Source organism: Hyperolius riggenbachi, chromosome 4 (assembly GCF_040937935.1).
Source record: "Hyperolius riggenbachi isolate aHypRig1 chromosome 4, aHypRig1.pri, whole genome shotgun sequence".
Lineage (NCBI taxonomy): Eukaryota > Metazoa > Chordata > Amphibia > Anura > Hyperoliidae > Hyperolius > Hyperolius riggenbachi.
Window position 1 is genome coordinate 321,278,258 of NC_090649.1, and position 17,321 is coordinate 321,295,578.

Below are 17,321 nucleotides of genomic sequence, written 5' to 3' on the forward strand. Positions count from 1 at the left end.
ACTATACAGTAAGTGTCGGCCCGGACACCAGGGAGGATCAATGAGCCGCCACGTAGTCCCCCTCCTCACCAGCCACCTTATCAGAGGAGGGGGGCCGGGGGAGGCCTGGGCGCTGTGCTAAAATTATCGGGGGGGGGGGGGGGCGCGGATGGCATCATTACTATAATAAAAAAAAAGTCCTCTGACTTGGCATGGGTGATGAGCCCCCTGTGGCGTAGAGGCCCCATAGCAACCGCTATGGTGGCTATACTGAATGCTACACCCCGAGTACACTAGCTGATGACCCGGTGTTGCCGGGGTATGTATTTGGATGGTGTTGGCTCCACCCACTTTCTCTAACCCTAACCCATAGAAATTAAACAAATCAAATTGGCTGTTTGTGGCTCCTCCCCTCTCCAGCATTTGAACCCCAGTCACCCAATGACCAGCTGTAGCAGGTTTGAGGCATCTGCTATTAACAGTGTAAAAATGGCAGCAATTTAAATATCCCCCTTGAAAATCAAGAGGTGAATTTTTATTGGCCATTACAGGCTCCACCCACTTCCCTGAATATTAATCTCAGTCACCCAGTGACCATCTGGGCAAACTTTGAGAACCCTCCATTAACAGTGTAAAGGTGCGTACACACATGCGACTATAGTCGTTTGTAACGATCGTTCCCCGATCTTTACCAACGACGATCGTTACAAAAAACGAACCACCGACTATTAAGGCAAACGACGAACGAGCCAAATCGCTACAAAAGAAAGTTCTGTCTCGGCGGATTTTAACCAACGACGATCGTTTACAAAAGTAGTACATCGTTGGAAACGATCGTTCGTACTAGGCTTGACATGCGCATTTCACTATTTCTTCGTGAAACTTCTCATTTTTATGCGCAGGCGCAATAGTTGCTTTTTTTGATGTAACGTTCGTTCTAACGATCAGATCGTTACACACCTTTTAAAACTAACTTTACTTAGGTCGTTCTTTCATCAATTAAAAGTTCGTTCGTCGTTCTCAACGAACGATCGTTGTCGCATGTGTGTACGTAGCATAAGAATGGCTGCAGTTTATATTTTCCCAGTGAAATTTGTATTTGGCTCCACCAACTTTTGGTAACCTGGACACACAGTCACTCAATAGCTAAGTTTGTGAGCTTTGGGGTCCTTGGCATCAATAATTTGTATTTTCCCAGTGAAATGAAACAAATCTGGATGTTTGTGGCTCCACCCTCTTTTCTGAATTTGAACCCCAGTGATGCAATGACCAACTGTACCAGGTTTGAGTCTTGTCCTATTAACAGTGCATGAATGGCATCAATTTTAATATTCCCCTTGAAAATCAACAGGTGAATTTTGATTTTGATTTTTTGGGGGGCTCCACCCACTTTTCTGAATATTAATCCCAGTAACCAACTGTGCGAAGTTTAAGAACCCTGCCATTAACAGTGAAGAAGGGCGGAAATCTGTTTTTGACTTCACCCACTTTTTGTAACCTGTTTGTAATCTTGACACGACTGTGTGACCAAGTCAATGACCAAGTTTGTGAACTTTCGGGTTCCTGGCATTAAAATTATGTGAATGGAAGCAGTTTATCCAGCAAAGAAATCTAACTGGCTGTTTGTGGCTCCGCCCCTTTAGTGAATTTGAGCCCCAGTCACTTAATGACTGACTGTAGCAGGTTTGAGGCCTCTGCCATTAACAGTGTAAGAAAGGTAGCAATTTCAATTTTCCCCTTGAAAATCAATAGGTGAATTTTGATTAGCTGTTGTAGGCTCCACCCACTTTTATGAATATTAATTCCAGTCACCCAGTGACCAACTGTGTCAAGTTTGAGAACCCTGCCATTAACAGTGTAAGAATGGCTGCAATTTTCCCATGTTAAAAGTTAGTTGTTTTTGCTCCGCCCACTATTTCATACCTGAACATATAGTCACTCAATGACCAAGTTTATAAGCATTGGGGTCCTTGGCATCAATAAGTTGCATCTTCCCATTGAAATTAAACAAATCTGATTGGCTGTTTGTGCCTGCGTCCTTTTCAGAATTTGAACCTCAGTCTCCCGGTGACTGACTGTACCAGATTTGAGGCCTCTGCCGTTAAGCGTGTAAGAATGGCAGCAATGTAAATATTCCCCTTGAAAATCAAAAGGTGAATTTTGATTGGCTGTTGTAGGCTCCACCCACTTTCCTGAATATTAATCCCAGTCATCCAGTGACCAACTGTGTCAAGTTTGAGAACCCTGCCAACAACAGAATGGCTAAAATCAATCTGATTGGTTGTTTGTAGCTCCACCCCCTTTAGTGAATTTGGACCCCAGTCACCCAATGACTGACTGTATTAGGTTTGAGTAGATAATTGGTAATAACAGAGGCACCAAATTAGAATAAAACAATTAAAATCCGTTTAAAAGGAGGGGGGTTGGTGATTACCCCCCTCAGGTATATAATGACCAGCCAATGAGTCATTATAAATAAACAGTAAAATTTATTACAAGCTCTCCAGGCATGCAACGCGTTTCACGGATCAAAAGCCCGCTTCATCAGGCAATCAGAGTTGGAGATACACACAGCTGTGTTAATCTATGGGCCAAGCTTATGGGCTAGCTTACAGTAGGCGCTTGGCCCATAGATCCTTTTAAACGGATTTTAATTGTTTTATTCTAATTTGGCACCTCTGTTATTACCAATTATCTACTGGTCTAGTCCACCCTTGGTGGAGGGGTGTATCCCCATTCTTCCTGTCTACAGAGAGCGACTTCTTAACACTTGAGTGTGGTCTGGTCATAATTCTCCCCACCTGCACATCCAGTGGTTGCCTTTGTGGTAACCCAGACTTGTGAGTATATTACTCGTATACTTTATTACTTTATGTTATACCTCTTCAATCGTGACGTACTACACTATGTTGGGCTCTCGGTTTCACTTTTTTGTGTCCTCCTAAGCTGTATTAGGTTTAAGGCCTCTGACATTATCAGTGTAAGAATGGTAGCAATGTAAATATTCCCCTTGAAAATCAGTAGGTGAATTTTGATTAGCTGTTGTAGCCTTCAGCTTCACCCACATTTCTGAATATTAATCCCAGTCACCCAGTGGCCAGCTGTGTCAAGTTTGGGAACCTTGCCATTAACAGTGTAAGAATGATTGCAGTTTATATTTTCCCATGTAAAAAAATCTAGTTCTTGGCTCTGCTCACTTTTTGTAACCTGGACACACAGTCACTCAATGACCAAGTTTGTGAGCTTTGGGGTCTTTGGCATCAATCATTTGTATTTTCCCAGTGAAATGAAACAAATCTGACTGGCTGTTTGTGGCTCTGCCCCTTTTCTAAATTTGAACCCCAGTCACCCAGTGACCAACTGTACCAGGTTTGAGGCATCTATTAACAGTGTAAGAATGGCAGCAATTTAAATATTCCCCTTGAAAATCAACAGGTGAATTTTAATTGCCTGTTGTAGGCTCCACCCATTTTCCTGAATATTAATCCAAGTCACCCAGTAACTAACTGTGCAAAGTTTGAGAACCCTGCATTTAACAGTGTAAGAACGGCTGCAGTTTATATTTTCCCAGTGAAATTTGTTTTTGGCTTCACCTACTTTTTGTAACCTTGACACACAGTCACTCAATGACCAAGTTTGTGAGCTTTCAGGCTCCTGGCATCAACAGTGTATGAATGGAAGCAGTTTATCCAGCAATGAAATCTGATTGGCTGTTTGTGGCCCCATCCCTTTAATGAATTTGGATCCCAGTCACCCAATGAGTGACTGTAGCAAGTTTGAAGCCTCTGCCATTAAAGAGAACCCGAGGTGCGTTTTACAAATCCTATTAGCACACAGAGGCTGGTTCTGCATATAATGCCCAGCCTCTGTTACTATATTATCTCCCCCCAGGCCCCCCTGCGCTCTGCTGTGCCCCCCAAAGTACACGCAGCTTGTCGCCAGCAGGCTGTTTACATGTACACTGTCACACTCCGCAGCTCCTCTGCCTCCTCTATGTCCCCACTCCCGCCCACGTCCCTTCCCTCCAATCAGCGGTGAGTGAAGGGACGCGGGCGGGGAGCGGCGACATAGAGGAGGCGGGGGAGCGGCGGAGAGTGACAGTGTACATGTAAACAGCCTGCTGGTGACACGTTGCATGTCGCTAGCATGGCGGTTTATTTTGGGGGGCACAACAGAGTGCAGGGGGGGGGGGGGGGCCTGGGTGGATATAATATAGCAACAGAGGCTGGACATCAAATGCAGAACCAGCCTCTGTGTGCTAATAGAATTTGTAAATCCCACCTTGGGTTCTCTTTAACAGTGTAAGAATGGCAGCAGTTTAAATATTCCCTTGAAAATCAATAGGTGAATTTTGATTGGCTGTTGTAGGCTTCCACCCACTTTCCTGAATCTTAATCTCATTCAACCAGTGACCAAGTGTGCCAAGTTTAAAACCCTGCGATTAATAGTCTAAGAATGGCTGTAGTTTACATTTTCCCATTTAAAATGAATGGCTGAAATTTGATTGGCTGCATATTGCTCCACCCACTTTTCCTAGATTTGTAACCTCGGTCACCAAGTGAACAACTGTGCCAAGTGTGGGAACTCTGGCTTGATTACTGTGAGAATTGCAGCCTTTTACATTTTTTCCATTGACATGAATGGGTGAAATCTGATTTGCTGTTTGTAGCTCCATCCCAGGTGTGCAGGAGAGGCTGTGAGATCCCCAGAACATATCATCCCAGGTAGTAAGGGATCTGTATACCAAGTGTCGTTGAAATCATTCAAGCCGCTTTCGAGTGATACACACGCACGCACGCACGCACACACACACACTTTTATATATATAGATTTCTAGGAAGCCAAATAACCTACCTGTATGATTTTAGGGGACTTGGGAGGAAAATTGAATGCCCAAAGATAGCTCATGCAGGCATGCAGAGAACATAAATTCTCCATCATTAGGTACGGATGTATTTGTTTTAACACAGGTGTGGTATTAGGATGCAGAAGAGCTCCATGCACATTAGGACCCAATACTTGTGAATGAAAGAGGATGTTATATCCTCACCACAAGACATTATTATTATTATTATTATGATTTAAAAATAGCTAAAATATTCCACAAAGTGTGGGATAAGTGTGGGCAAAATGTGGGTAAAGTACAGAAATGTGAGCAACAAGTAGGAGAAGTGTCTGCAAAGTGTGTAAGGGTGTGGGCAAAGTGTGAGGGAAGTGTGGGCAAAACAAAGAAGTATAGGCAAAGTGTACAAGAGTTGTGGGCAAAGTATAATCAAAATGGGGTGGATGTATTAACTAGCAGTAATAAGCTTATGCACAGACAGGGCACGGCAATATTACCTTTACTACTGGCAGCATGTACTGTGAACACTATTAGTGTGACCCGCGATACTCTAGTAGTGTGAATATTGCTATGGTACTGCATGTTACAACCATTGCCATTAATAACTCTTGCTACTGTAGCAACACTTGCGCTACTCGAGTACCTTGGATCACGCTCATAGCGTAACTCGCAATACACCCTTCTAGTATTAAAGGTAACACTGCGGTGCACTGTCTGTGCACTACAATATTAAGGCTAGTTAGTGCATCAATTCCAATGTGAGAATAGTGTGGGCAAAGTAGAGGAGTGTGGGCAAAGTGTGCGATAAGTGAGGGAAAAGTGTAGGAGAATTGAGAGAGTAGTGTGGGAGAAGTGTAAGCAAATTGTAGGCATGGTGTGGGTAAAGTTTGGGTAAAGCAGAGAATTGTGGGTAAAGCAGAGAAGCATGCGCAAAGTGTGGGGATATTTGAGCAAGGTGGGGGAGTCGTGCTGGCAAAGTGTAGGATAAGTGAGGGAAAAGTGTGGGATTAATGAGTGCAAAGTTTTAGATAAATGAAGACAAAGTGTGAGAGAAGTGTGGGAAAAGTGTGGTGGAAGTCTGGGCAAAATTAAAGTCAGTAAAGTATGAGCAGAGTGTGGGCAAGGTGTGGGCATTTTGTCGGCAAAGTGTGGGCAAGCAGTGGGAAAAGTGTAAGCAAAGTAGAGAAGTGTGGGCAAAGTGTGTGAGAATTGTGAGAAAGGTGTGAGCAAAGTGTAGACAAAGAAGATAAGTGTGGGGAAAGAGTATAACATGGGCAAAGTGTGAGGAATTGTGGGCAAAATGAGGAGGAGGAGGGGGAGGAGGAGGGAGGGAGGGAGGGAGAGAGAGAGAGATTTTTTGTGTTTTCCGGAAAATTCCGCGGAAATAAAAAGATTTCCGCGGAATTCCTTTGGAGAGGTTTAGCAATTCCGTTCTGACTGCCAGAATCGGAATTGACCTAATTCCGGCCGGAATCACGGAATTAACAATTCCGCAGAATCCAGCGAGCATCCCTAGAGAGAAGTGTGGGGAAGTTGTACGATAAGTGTGGGAAAAGTAGAGAAGTGTGGGGGAAGTTCAGGAGAGGAGAGGGAAAAGTTCAGGAGAGGAGTGGGGGTTAAGTGTAAGAGAGGTGTGAGATGAAGTGGGGTATAGTGTAATGCGTGGGCACCATATGGGAGGAGTAGTGTGGGCAAAGTAGAAAAGTGTGGGCAAAATGTGTAAGCAAAGTAAAAAACTATGGAGAAGCAAAAGTATGGAGAAGTGTGCGAGAAGTGTTTGGTTTGCAAAGTGTGGGAGAAGCATTGGCAAAGTGTGACATAAGCATGTGCAAAGTAGAGAACTGTAGGCAAAGTGTAGGCAGAGTTGTTTGCAAGGTGTGGGCAAAGTATGGGAAAAGTGTGAGCAAAGTACAGAAATGTACTGCGCTCTGCGCAGACGCAGAACACTCCTAGCCACGTCTTTTGGCTAGGTAAGCGGCTGCTGTGGAGGGGACCACAGAAGAGAAAGATACTTCAAAGGGCTGGAGGAAGCCAAGGTAAGTATATCAGCATTTAATTTTTTAAATCCTGTATCCTTTAACTCAATACTCCTCTTTTGTTATGACCAATACAGGTCATAACAAAGTGTGTTAGTGCCCCGTAAGGGGTTGATTCACTAAGCTGCACTGCTACAGCAGCACAGCGTAATGACAGCAGCGAGTGGTAATAATTCTTAGCGCACGCAATGCAGTCATAGTGTGCACTGCTAAATTACGCTAGGCTCTGATAGTTTAAGAAGAACTTTGGTAAACTTAACGAACGCTCCACTAAACCCGCCCGTGGCCCCAGCGGGTCCAGTGGCTTCAAAGAATTATATTCCTGCACTTTGATTGGCCCAGTGGGCTGCCTGTCACTTGAATGTCAAGTGACAGGCAGCCTACTTGGCCAATCAAAGTGCAGGAATATCGTTCTTTCAAGCCACTGGACCCACCAGGGCTCCGGGTGGGTTTAGTGGAGTGCTCTTTAATTTTAACAAAGCACTTATTAAACTATCAGAGCAGAGCGTAATTTAGCAGTGCACACTATGCAGTCATTTATTACCACTTGCTGCTGTCATTAAGCAGCACTGCTGTAGCAGCGCAGCTTAGTGAAGCAACCCCAATGGGTTTTGCTGCTTAGTGCCCACCAGGTTGCACTCCAGGGAAACCCTAACAGTGGTTTGGAAAACAATTGACACCACGTTGTAAAACTCTTAGTCAGACAGGCATTGGGTCAAGGGCAGGCTGCAGATGAATCAGAATTGGGTCACAAGCTAGGGGTCAGTACAGGCGCAAACAATCAAACAAGCGCTTCTAAGCCCAGGATGAAGGACCGCATGACAGTAAGTAAGTCATCTTCCCTCCATTTCCGTTGCTCTTTTCACCTGCAACCTCCATCTTTCTGTGTGCAACCTCTTTTCTGCACTTCTCTATTTTGCGTTCTCTTCCTTCCTTCCTAATATCTCCCTCTCTGTCCACCATCTCCCCTACTCTGTCACCTCTTTTTCTCTCCCTCTCTAGATCTGACTCTCACCCCCCTTCTTCCCCATTACCGCTTTATTTCTATCCTTTCAGTACTTCTATCTGTTCAAATTTCAAAATGCCTTATACACTTGTGCACAAAAAATGTGCTAAAAAGTTACCTCTTTGACTTATACGTGAGTCAGGCAGTGGAGTGTATGGATCATGCAGCACAGATCCTACAATTACCAGCTGCCTTCCCTGTGTGTCCATGCCCCTCAGACCCCGCCTCAGGTTGAGCGCTGTAGTACATGGTGCCGCTGTTTGTGGAGTGAGTGGCATGTCAGCAGCCCTGGTGCAATGGTCGGGGATTCTTCCTGTCTCAATTGTCCCCTCAGACCACTGCACATGGTAACAGCTGTGGCTGTGCCCACTGGCTTGTGGAGCGGAGTGTGACAGTGCTTCTGACTCCACAAGCAGCGGCACCAGGTACTACAGCGCTCAACCTGTTGCAGGGGTCTGAGCGGCATGGACAGCTGCTAAGTGTAGGATCCGTGCTGCATTATTCATACACTCCACTGCCCCAACATGCCACGATTGTTCTGATCACCATGAGGGGAAAGCTGCTTAATGGGAGCACATCTAGTTATGGGAGGAGGGCTGCCTTAAACTGGGGGGGGGGGTGACTCTGGCAATAGGGAGGGGCTGCCATGAACTGGGGGGCACATCTGGCTATTGATATTGGATATTCCTCATACTGGGGGCACATCTGGTTATTTATACTGTGGAGGGGGCTATACTGGGAAGGGGGCTTATATGTGAGTCAATTACAGTACTTTGTTTTCTGTTTTTTTTTTAAGGGAAAGGCTTATACACAAGTATATAGGGTACACTACTGTCTCTTTATGTAATATCTTTCTCTACAATCTTTTTTTTGTCTCCCATATCTCTTCTGCAACCTCTCTTGTTTTGACTCTGGCCGACTCTTTCTGTCCTCTCTCCATTTATGTATTTTTATGTGTCTATCTTTACCTCTTCACATCTCTATCTTTTCGCAGCTTTCTCTCTTTATCTTTTTTTCACCTTCTCTCTCTTTCTGCCACATCTCTATAACTACACCGCTGTCTGATGTTTTTTCGCAGTGAATGTTGTTTCTCTCTCTTTCCCTGTCTCTATTTTCTTTGTCCACCACATCTGTCTTTCTCTCTTAAACATATCTTTTTCTCTTCACCACCTCTGTCTTTCTCATTGCATCAATAACTTTTTTCACCCCTTTATCCCTCACTCGCCTATTTCTCTCTCTCTCGCTATCATCATTTTTATTTATGAGTATTCCAATATTTATATGGTAACTGCATATTATGCTACTATTTACAGATTAAATTGTACAAGTCAAAATAAAATGTTCCTCTAAAAGTCTGCAGAAGATTTGAAGTGATGCTAATGCACTTAAAGCAAACCTGAAGCGAAAAAACGTATGATATTTTGAATTGTAAGTGTAGTATGGATAATGAATAGAATGAATAACATTGCCTAAGTCTTTGCTACATTTGACATTTTAAAACCATATGCTGTCTTTTAACCACTTGCCGACCGCACACTCATACCGTGCGTCGGCAAAGTGGCAGCTGCAGGACCAGCGACGCAGTACTGCGTCGCCAGCTGCAGCCTAATTAATCAGGAAGCAGCCGCTCGTACGAGCGGCTGCTTCCTGTCAAATCACGGCGGGGGGCTCCGTGAATAGCCTGCGGGCCGCCGATGGCGGCTCGCAGGCTAGATGTAAACACAAGCGGAAATAATCCGCTTTGTTTACATTTGTACGGCGCTGCTGCGCAGCAGCGCCGTAAGGCAGATCGGCGATCCCCGGCCAATCAGCGGCCGGGGATCGCCGCCATGTGACAGACCACATCCTGTCACTGGCTGCACAGGACGGATAGCGTCCTGTGCAGCCCGGAACACCAGGGGGAGGCAGCAGGTAGGAGAGGGAGGGGGAATTTCGCCGCGGAGGGGGGCTTTGAGGTGCCCCCCCCCGCCACCCACAGCAGGCAGGAGAGATCAGACCCCCCCAGCACATCATCCCCATAGGGGGGAAAAAAGGGGGGCAATCTGATCTCCCTGCCTGCACCCTGATCTGTGCTGGGGGCTGCAGAGCCCACCCAGCACAGATCAATCAAACCAGCGCTGGTCCTTAAGGGGGGGTAAAGGGTGGGTCATCAAGTGGTTAAGCTATAAAACAGAGCAGATATAATGACCCTTTGAACTTACTTGCAGTAAAACCTTATCTCAAGCTGTCGCTCACTGTTTCTTGGCTATTTAAGTGCATCAGAAAACAGGACTGTAATCGACCCAAGTTGGATCAAATAGAAAAGCTCTTTTGCACAGATAACAACTAAAGTTTTTTTTAACTCTTCATGTACTGGAAAACAATATGAGACTCTTTTCTTTGCTACTATTGTTCTATTTGTTAGCTGTACTACACATACAATTCATTATCTCATAAGTTTATTTTTGCTTCAAGTTTGCTTTAACTACTTAACCACTGAGGGTGGTCGGAAGTAATGCGTGGCACTTAACAACAAGAAAGATACAATGAATGCGGGCGTCTCATAGACGCCGGCATTCATTGAATCGCGGGGACTTAGATGAATAAATGGGAACTGCGTTCCCATTCATTCATCTCCCCACTAGCCGGCAGTAACGGCAGCGCCCGCGTGCGTGCTCAGGAGCGAGTGGCAGTTGCACGCCGCTGCAGACTTGTATTCACGGTCCTGGTGCACCCGGCGACCTTCTCTAGGCTGTGAATATACTGCACGGCATGTGACAAGTAGTTTAAGAAAACCCGAGCCGGGTCTAAAATAAAAAAAAAAAAAGAAATGCTGCCTGATCAGGGGGGGTGGGGGGGGGGGGCTTTGGGTGGGGGGGGTTGCTGGATCAGGTAGCGCTCATTACCTCCTCTCCCCACCTCTCCTAGCTCCTGGAATGCCTTGCTTTTACTTTGGTAACTTTTGAGGTCACAACGCTGGAGAAGCAGCGTCTGTGTTCTCCTCTGAGAGCACAGCGCTGGTTGACATGGAGGGGGCGGGGAAGAGGAGGGGAGCAGGCAGCGGAGAGCCTGTTAGAAGGCTCTGATAGGCAGGGAAGGGGATTTTGCAAGCGTTCCTTATCCTACAGTGGGAAGCCCCTTCCCCTTTAGTCTATCAACATCTGAATGTCGGCATATTCCGGAGGGCTAGCGGGTCACAGGGGGCATGGAGTGCGGTGGGCACACAGAGGCTTGTCCTGCAGATGGAAACATGCCTCTGTGTCTTTTTTTTAGATTTAAAAACCCGGTACTCTTTAAAACTGTGTTTTAGTATGTACAACAAAGCTGAAGCACACCAAGGAAATCAATTAAAATTTAGAAATAACATATAAACTCCATGAACCTCACTCAGCACCCCCCCCCCTTTTTTTCCTACAACTGTATCTCCATTCACTACTTTTTGTTTCTGTAAACTTTCTTTCTTCCTCAGCTCTGTCTCTTCAGCACTTCTTTCTCCCCATCTTTTTTCCTCTACCATACTTTTTTTCTCTCCAGCAACTCTCTACAATCAATTGATGAAATACAGAATGTTGATTCAAAACACTAAGCTCAAGGTGTGCAACTTAGCACATGGACCACATTGCAAAGTGCGCAATTTATGTGCCTTTAAAGATGCAACTTGGATCACAGAACTTGAAGAGCAGAACATAGAACTAGAACCTGAGGAATTCGACTCAAAATTTCAAACTTTTCACACAGAACTTAAAGGTAGAGGTCTACTCTAGAGGATGCATCTGAGAACAGGGAACACCGTACACAAAGTAGAAAATGGAACTTTGAATGCAGAAGATTGCCGAAGTACTTGAAGAAGTGGATGAAACAGCAGAGGAGATAACGGTGATCAGTGACAGAAGAACAGCATGTAACAGGAGAAAGACAGTAACTGATGACCGACCTATACTGGAAGAGATGCATGCAGTGTTCCATCTTAGAGAAACCAGATGAGGTAAAAAAAAGCAACTGAGTTTGCTGGGGGAGCTGGAAGGTTGCAGGATCAGAATTGAAGAGGAGGTAGTGGAGATCAGTCACAGAGGAGTCAGATGGGCACAGAAATAGAGGGACGACATGGACAGTGGGAGGGATAATGGCAGTGTATGACCAAAGTAGACTGATATTAGAAGAGACATTTGGAGTCAGATATGCTGAAACTATACTGAAAAACAAACAGCTGAAATTGGTACTGGTGGAGCTAGATGGTCAGTGAGAATCAGTGACTTAGAGTAAACCTAGTGGATGGGACCAGCAGAACATCGGGGGCGCTGACAGGCTATAGGGGGTGGGAAGAAGACCCTGGTAATTAAAAATCCTTTAGTCCCATTCATCTTAGTTAAAAATGCAGTCCCCTGCTTAGACGTAAAATATTCACTGTTTTTACTATGTACCCCTACCCTAGCTTGTGTATCTACAGGCAGTGATTTGCTGATAAATAAGTACAATACATAGAAGGAATATTAATAGAAGCAGAAATTAGCATTAACATTAATCACTTAATATTATACATACCGTTCTAAGCAGTGTGCAGCTGTGAGAACCCAATCTGGATGAATCAGTGTTCCACCACAGAAGTGCATATTAAAGCTGTAAAAAAAGAGAGTTGTTCCAATAATGCTGTTGTACTATCCAATTCTGATCTTTAATCCAAGGTGCCAGTGCCGACTTTTGCCAAAGACCCCCCAGGCCATTGCCTGGAGCGCATTTGCTTTGAGGAGTGCCACTGGAGTGCTGACTAAGGCCACAACTCACTAAGATCATGCTGGCAATAATAGGGCAGGTGAAAACTTATCACCACACATTGATATGTATTTTATGTGTTCACTAAAGAAGCTTGCCTTATTAACATAATGATAAGCTTTCACAGTGAGATTGTTGTCTTATCACTCCAGTCCTTACGTTATCACCACTGTAGTTATTATTAAATGCAATAAATAGGGACGGGAGCAGCACACGCAGACTGGTTGCCACCCCTCCTGCTGCCAGGACAGTTATAGCTAGCCTGTGTAGGACAGCTAGGGAAGGAGAGAGACGTGTATTTATATAGCAATGACATCTTCTGCAACACTTCACAGAGTACACAGTCATGTCACTGACTGTATTCAGAGGAGCTCACAATCTAATCTTATTAAAGTCAAACAATAATGTTTTTTACAATAGGCCTTTTTTAAGTGGAACTAGTTTACTTATAAGTATGTTTTTGGAATGTGGAGAAAACCTAGAGAGAAATACCAGAGGAAACACCTGTAAGTACACATATAATAGTATGCAATCTCCATGCAGGTTGTGTTCTGGCCAAGATTTAAATATGAGACTCAGTGATCCAAAGTGAGGGTACTACCCACTACATCAATATTCCATCCACATATATCCTCCCATCCCTATGTCACCTTACCTTACCCTTATCTACCCTACCACTCTCCACACTGTCTTTCATATCTCATCTTACCCATTCCTTCAACATTACTAGATGGGAGGAGTTGCCCCAGATCATGAAAACAAAATAGTAATGAGTGGAGTTAAGAAATAGGAACAGTCTTACCTCATGTAATGCCATGCATACACGGCTCGTTTATTGCACCGGATCGAGCCAGCAGCTCGATGCCGGCGCATCCCCGCCGGCGCTTCCTTATCACCGCTCGATTCCCTGCCATTGTCTGCCGGCGGGAATTGAGCAGGCGCGGGTCACGCGGCATGATCGGGCCAGCTGAATATTATCAGCTGGCCGGATCAGCCGGTCGATACACGGTACAGAAACGTACCGTGTATCCCCAGCATAAGGATTTTATTTGATACGGTCATGATCTGGGGCATCTCCTCCCATCTAGTATGTTTAGACAGGTCCTCGATTGTATTCAGTGGCTCTTTTCTGAAGTGTGACCCATTTTTGAGAGTAACAGACTATATATTTTCTCATATCTGATTGCCCAGAAATACTACACTATTGGCGCACCTGTTGCTCCTTTTTTTCGCTTTTCTATTCCAGTACCTGGGTTTCATAGTCTGAGATTCTTCTACTGGACACCCCATTATTCCTTCAACACACTGCTTAACTCTACCATGGCGTATGTATTCCTCAACCATTCCTCAGCTACATCACACTGTGGGAGTGGTTTACCACAATATCAGCCACACAGACTCCCCTGATGATCCATGTGTGAAAAGGTAAAGATTTCTCGAGAACCGGAATGAAGTTCAATCTCTAGTTAAAGGTCCTCTTTAACCCTCCTGGCATTATCCACGAGTCAGGCTCGGGGTGTAAAAAAGCAGGTAGGAGCGGTAACCCCAAGCCAGACTTCTGGTAGCCGCCAATAGCTCTATGCTTTCCTCCAGGATCCAGACACCCGGCAACCATTTTCTTCCTTTCTTCTGAGGTTTTGCATCTATATCTATAAATGTATGTATATTGGTATGGAGCAATTCCCCCCCCCCCCCCTGTGATGTTACAACCTAGGCTGTTAAGCAATGTATAATTGTTCTCCCAGAGCATTCTGGAAGATCATTATGCAGGAGAACAGAGGCGCCAAAAGGATAAAAGGAAGCTAAATGAGCTTAAAAACCAAATTCGTGGTAAATAGAGGAGGTAGTGGTGGACTTACCTCCTCCAAGTAGACACACAACGACTGTAGTAAAGACAGTCAATATATTCTATTTATGAACTCCAAATATGCAACGCGTTTCGCAGGTTTGATCCCGCTTCATCAGGCAATAACAATGGAGCAATAGCATATGTGGTAGGTAGAAGAGCCAGGCACCTCTGACAGGGATCAAACCTGCGAAACGTGTTGCATATTTGGAGTTCATAAATAAAATATATTGACTGTCTTTACTACAGTCGTTGTGTGTCTACTTGTAGGAGGTAAGTCCACCACTACCTCCTCTATTTACCAAGAATTTGTTTTTTAAGCTCATTTAGCTTCCTTTTATTCTTTTGGCGCCTCTGTTCTCCTGCATAATATTGAGTCCACCCTGGGTGGAGGGTTGAACCCCCTTTTTTTTCTCATCTACAGAGAGCGACTTCCTACTCCTGAGTGGGGTCAGGAAAATCTCCCCAACTGGCTTTACAGTGGTTGCCTAATGGTAACCCTGGTTTGTGAGTATTAATATTTACTTTATCTAGTAACCATTTACCCGTACATATTACACTATTGGGGCTCTTGGTGTTCCTTGTTTTTATTCTGGGAGATCAGGTTTTTTTTTGTACTGGCTTTGGAGACTGAGTATGCAAACATTCTGCAGAGTTGCACCTGACAGCAATAAAAATGTCACCACCCCTGATAAATTTAGAATGTAAATCCGGGAGAGGAAATGGTGAGGTAAGATTTTATGATGGGCAAACACTGACTAAATAAATTATAAAGTATTATTGTAAGAAATAAACAATTTTATTAATTATGGTACGTTCTTTTCAGTACAGTTCCTCTGTATTAAAAATATTCACGAGTTACATGGGCCTGAGCTGGTGTGTAATGAAGAACATAAAAAATAGGTATTATTGTTTACATGATACAATACCACTATCTACACTTAGCCAATCCATATCTAGAGAGAAACACTGTAATTTACCTTGTTCGAAGACTAATTTGCCATGGCCAGGAAAAAGGATTTGCTTCACAGCCACCTACTATTCTTCCAGCACACTTCCTTTGTTTTCTTTTTGGCTTTCCACACTCAGTCTCGGTTGGGGCTTAAGTTTGAGCACAAATGAACCAATAAATACATGGCATTTGCGATACACTAACACTAGATTACATAAACACAACTCCACAAGTTAAAAAAATTACAATCTAATCACTATTTCTAATTGAATAAAACACATGTATACTACACGAAAAAAAAACACTCTTAGGCTTCTTTTACTCTGCAAATCACAATTACAATTTTCACTGGATGCTAGCAGCACAAGAAAAAAAAATGCAGCATAACACTTGCAGTACAGGTCAGGTTGTTTTATGTTCTGATCTACTGGCAGGTTATGTATATTTATGTATATGTGACAGGTGGTATAGCTGTGTTTTCATTAAACCAATGACCAATGAGGTTCAAATAGGGCGGGGTAAATATTTACCCCCATGCCAGTTCCCCATCAGGTTGTCTATTTAGCATACCTGTCTCTGATCGGTTAATACAGCAGTTGTACAGTATATATACAGTATTGATGTGTTTCACCATTTGTACTTCAGGCTGCGTGGCGTGAACAAGGGAAGGGTCCCAAAACAGTGGGCCGTAGCCACCTTGCAGCAATGTTCTGTCGCCCATCAATGTATTCTTAACCTTTTTCTAATAAAGTGGACGTTTTACTGAAGCTGTGCCGGATTATGTTCCATTAGTCCTGGTGGTACCCGGGACTATCCTGTTATACGCTTCCGCCCCGTCATTTATGTGCGGCTCTACTTCATTTGGAGTGGACATTTTTTCATTGCATCAAAGTAGGAATCACATGTAGTGTAAAAGAAATCTAAGGCGATTTTCCCATAATGCAGTGTGACTGAGGGGACGTGCTTATCTACCTCCTCTTTCCAATATCTCAAGGATACAAGACACCCATGGACAGATTTTGACTCTTGGTGACTATAGGTGACTCTCAATTTTAATGATCACAATAGAATCTAAAATGATGATTTGATTGAACTGGATCAAACATTTTCAGCACTCCCATTAAATAACACAGTTGCATTTAATGTAAATTGATTGCAAAACATCCTGATTTCTGCAGAGAAATTGTACATAGATGTGATCATTTCATGAAATCAATTATTATTTTCTACTATACACTCACAATTTTAAAGGACAGCTGTAGCAAGAGGGATATGGTGGCTGCCATATGTTTTACCTTTTAATCAATACTGGTTGCCTGGATATTCTGCTGGTCCTCTGCCTCTAATATTTTTAGCTATAGACCCTGAACAAGTATGCAGCAGATCAGGTGTTTCTGACATTATTGTCAGTTCTGATAAGATTAGCTGCATACTTGTTTCAGGTGTTATTCCGACACTACTGCAGCCACATAGATCAGGACTGCCAGGCAACTGGCATTGTTTAAAAGGAAATAAGTATGGCAGCCTCCATATTCTACTCACTACAGTTGTCCTTTAAAGCGGTATTGTCACCATAAAAATCATCAAATTTCAACAGCAACTGGTCTGAGTGTATTAAGTGATAAAGATGCTAATCCTGCATTCAAAACTTGCAAAACTTTTTCTGCTGTTATGGCTTGTAGTTATCACATACTTGCAAACAGTGCCAAAGAGTTGAATGCTAGGATATATTTTTATCTATAATATATTCCTCCTCTTCCATTCATTTCCCTGCCTAGCTGCTTATCAGAAACACCCTCTGATTACTTGTGTTTACAAGCAAGGCTGAGGTGACTCAGTGATTGGATGTGTAAATAAAAAAAGGACGGTGCAGTTCCTAGTATACACCTCAGTGGGAGTGTCTGAAGACT

At 43.9% G+C, this 17,321-nt stretch overlaps 1 protein-coding gene across 1 annotated transcript in view; it reads right to left on the reverse strand.

The window, feature by feature from the left end:
• The window catches only part of PLG (plasminogen), a 176,549-nt gene that overhangs the window by 15,837 nt on the left and 143,391 nt on the right, over positions 1-17,321 (reverse strand). The window contains exons 14-15 of the mRNA XM_068231734.1: positions 15,440-15,560; positions 12,386-12,460 (exon numbers count right to left, since the gene is read on the reverse strand). Coding sequence (XP_068087835.1) covers positions 12,386-12,460; positions 15,440-15,560 — 196 coding nt within the window. The remainder of the gene's footprint in view (positions 1-12,385; positions 12,461-15,439; positions 15,561-17,321) is intronic.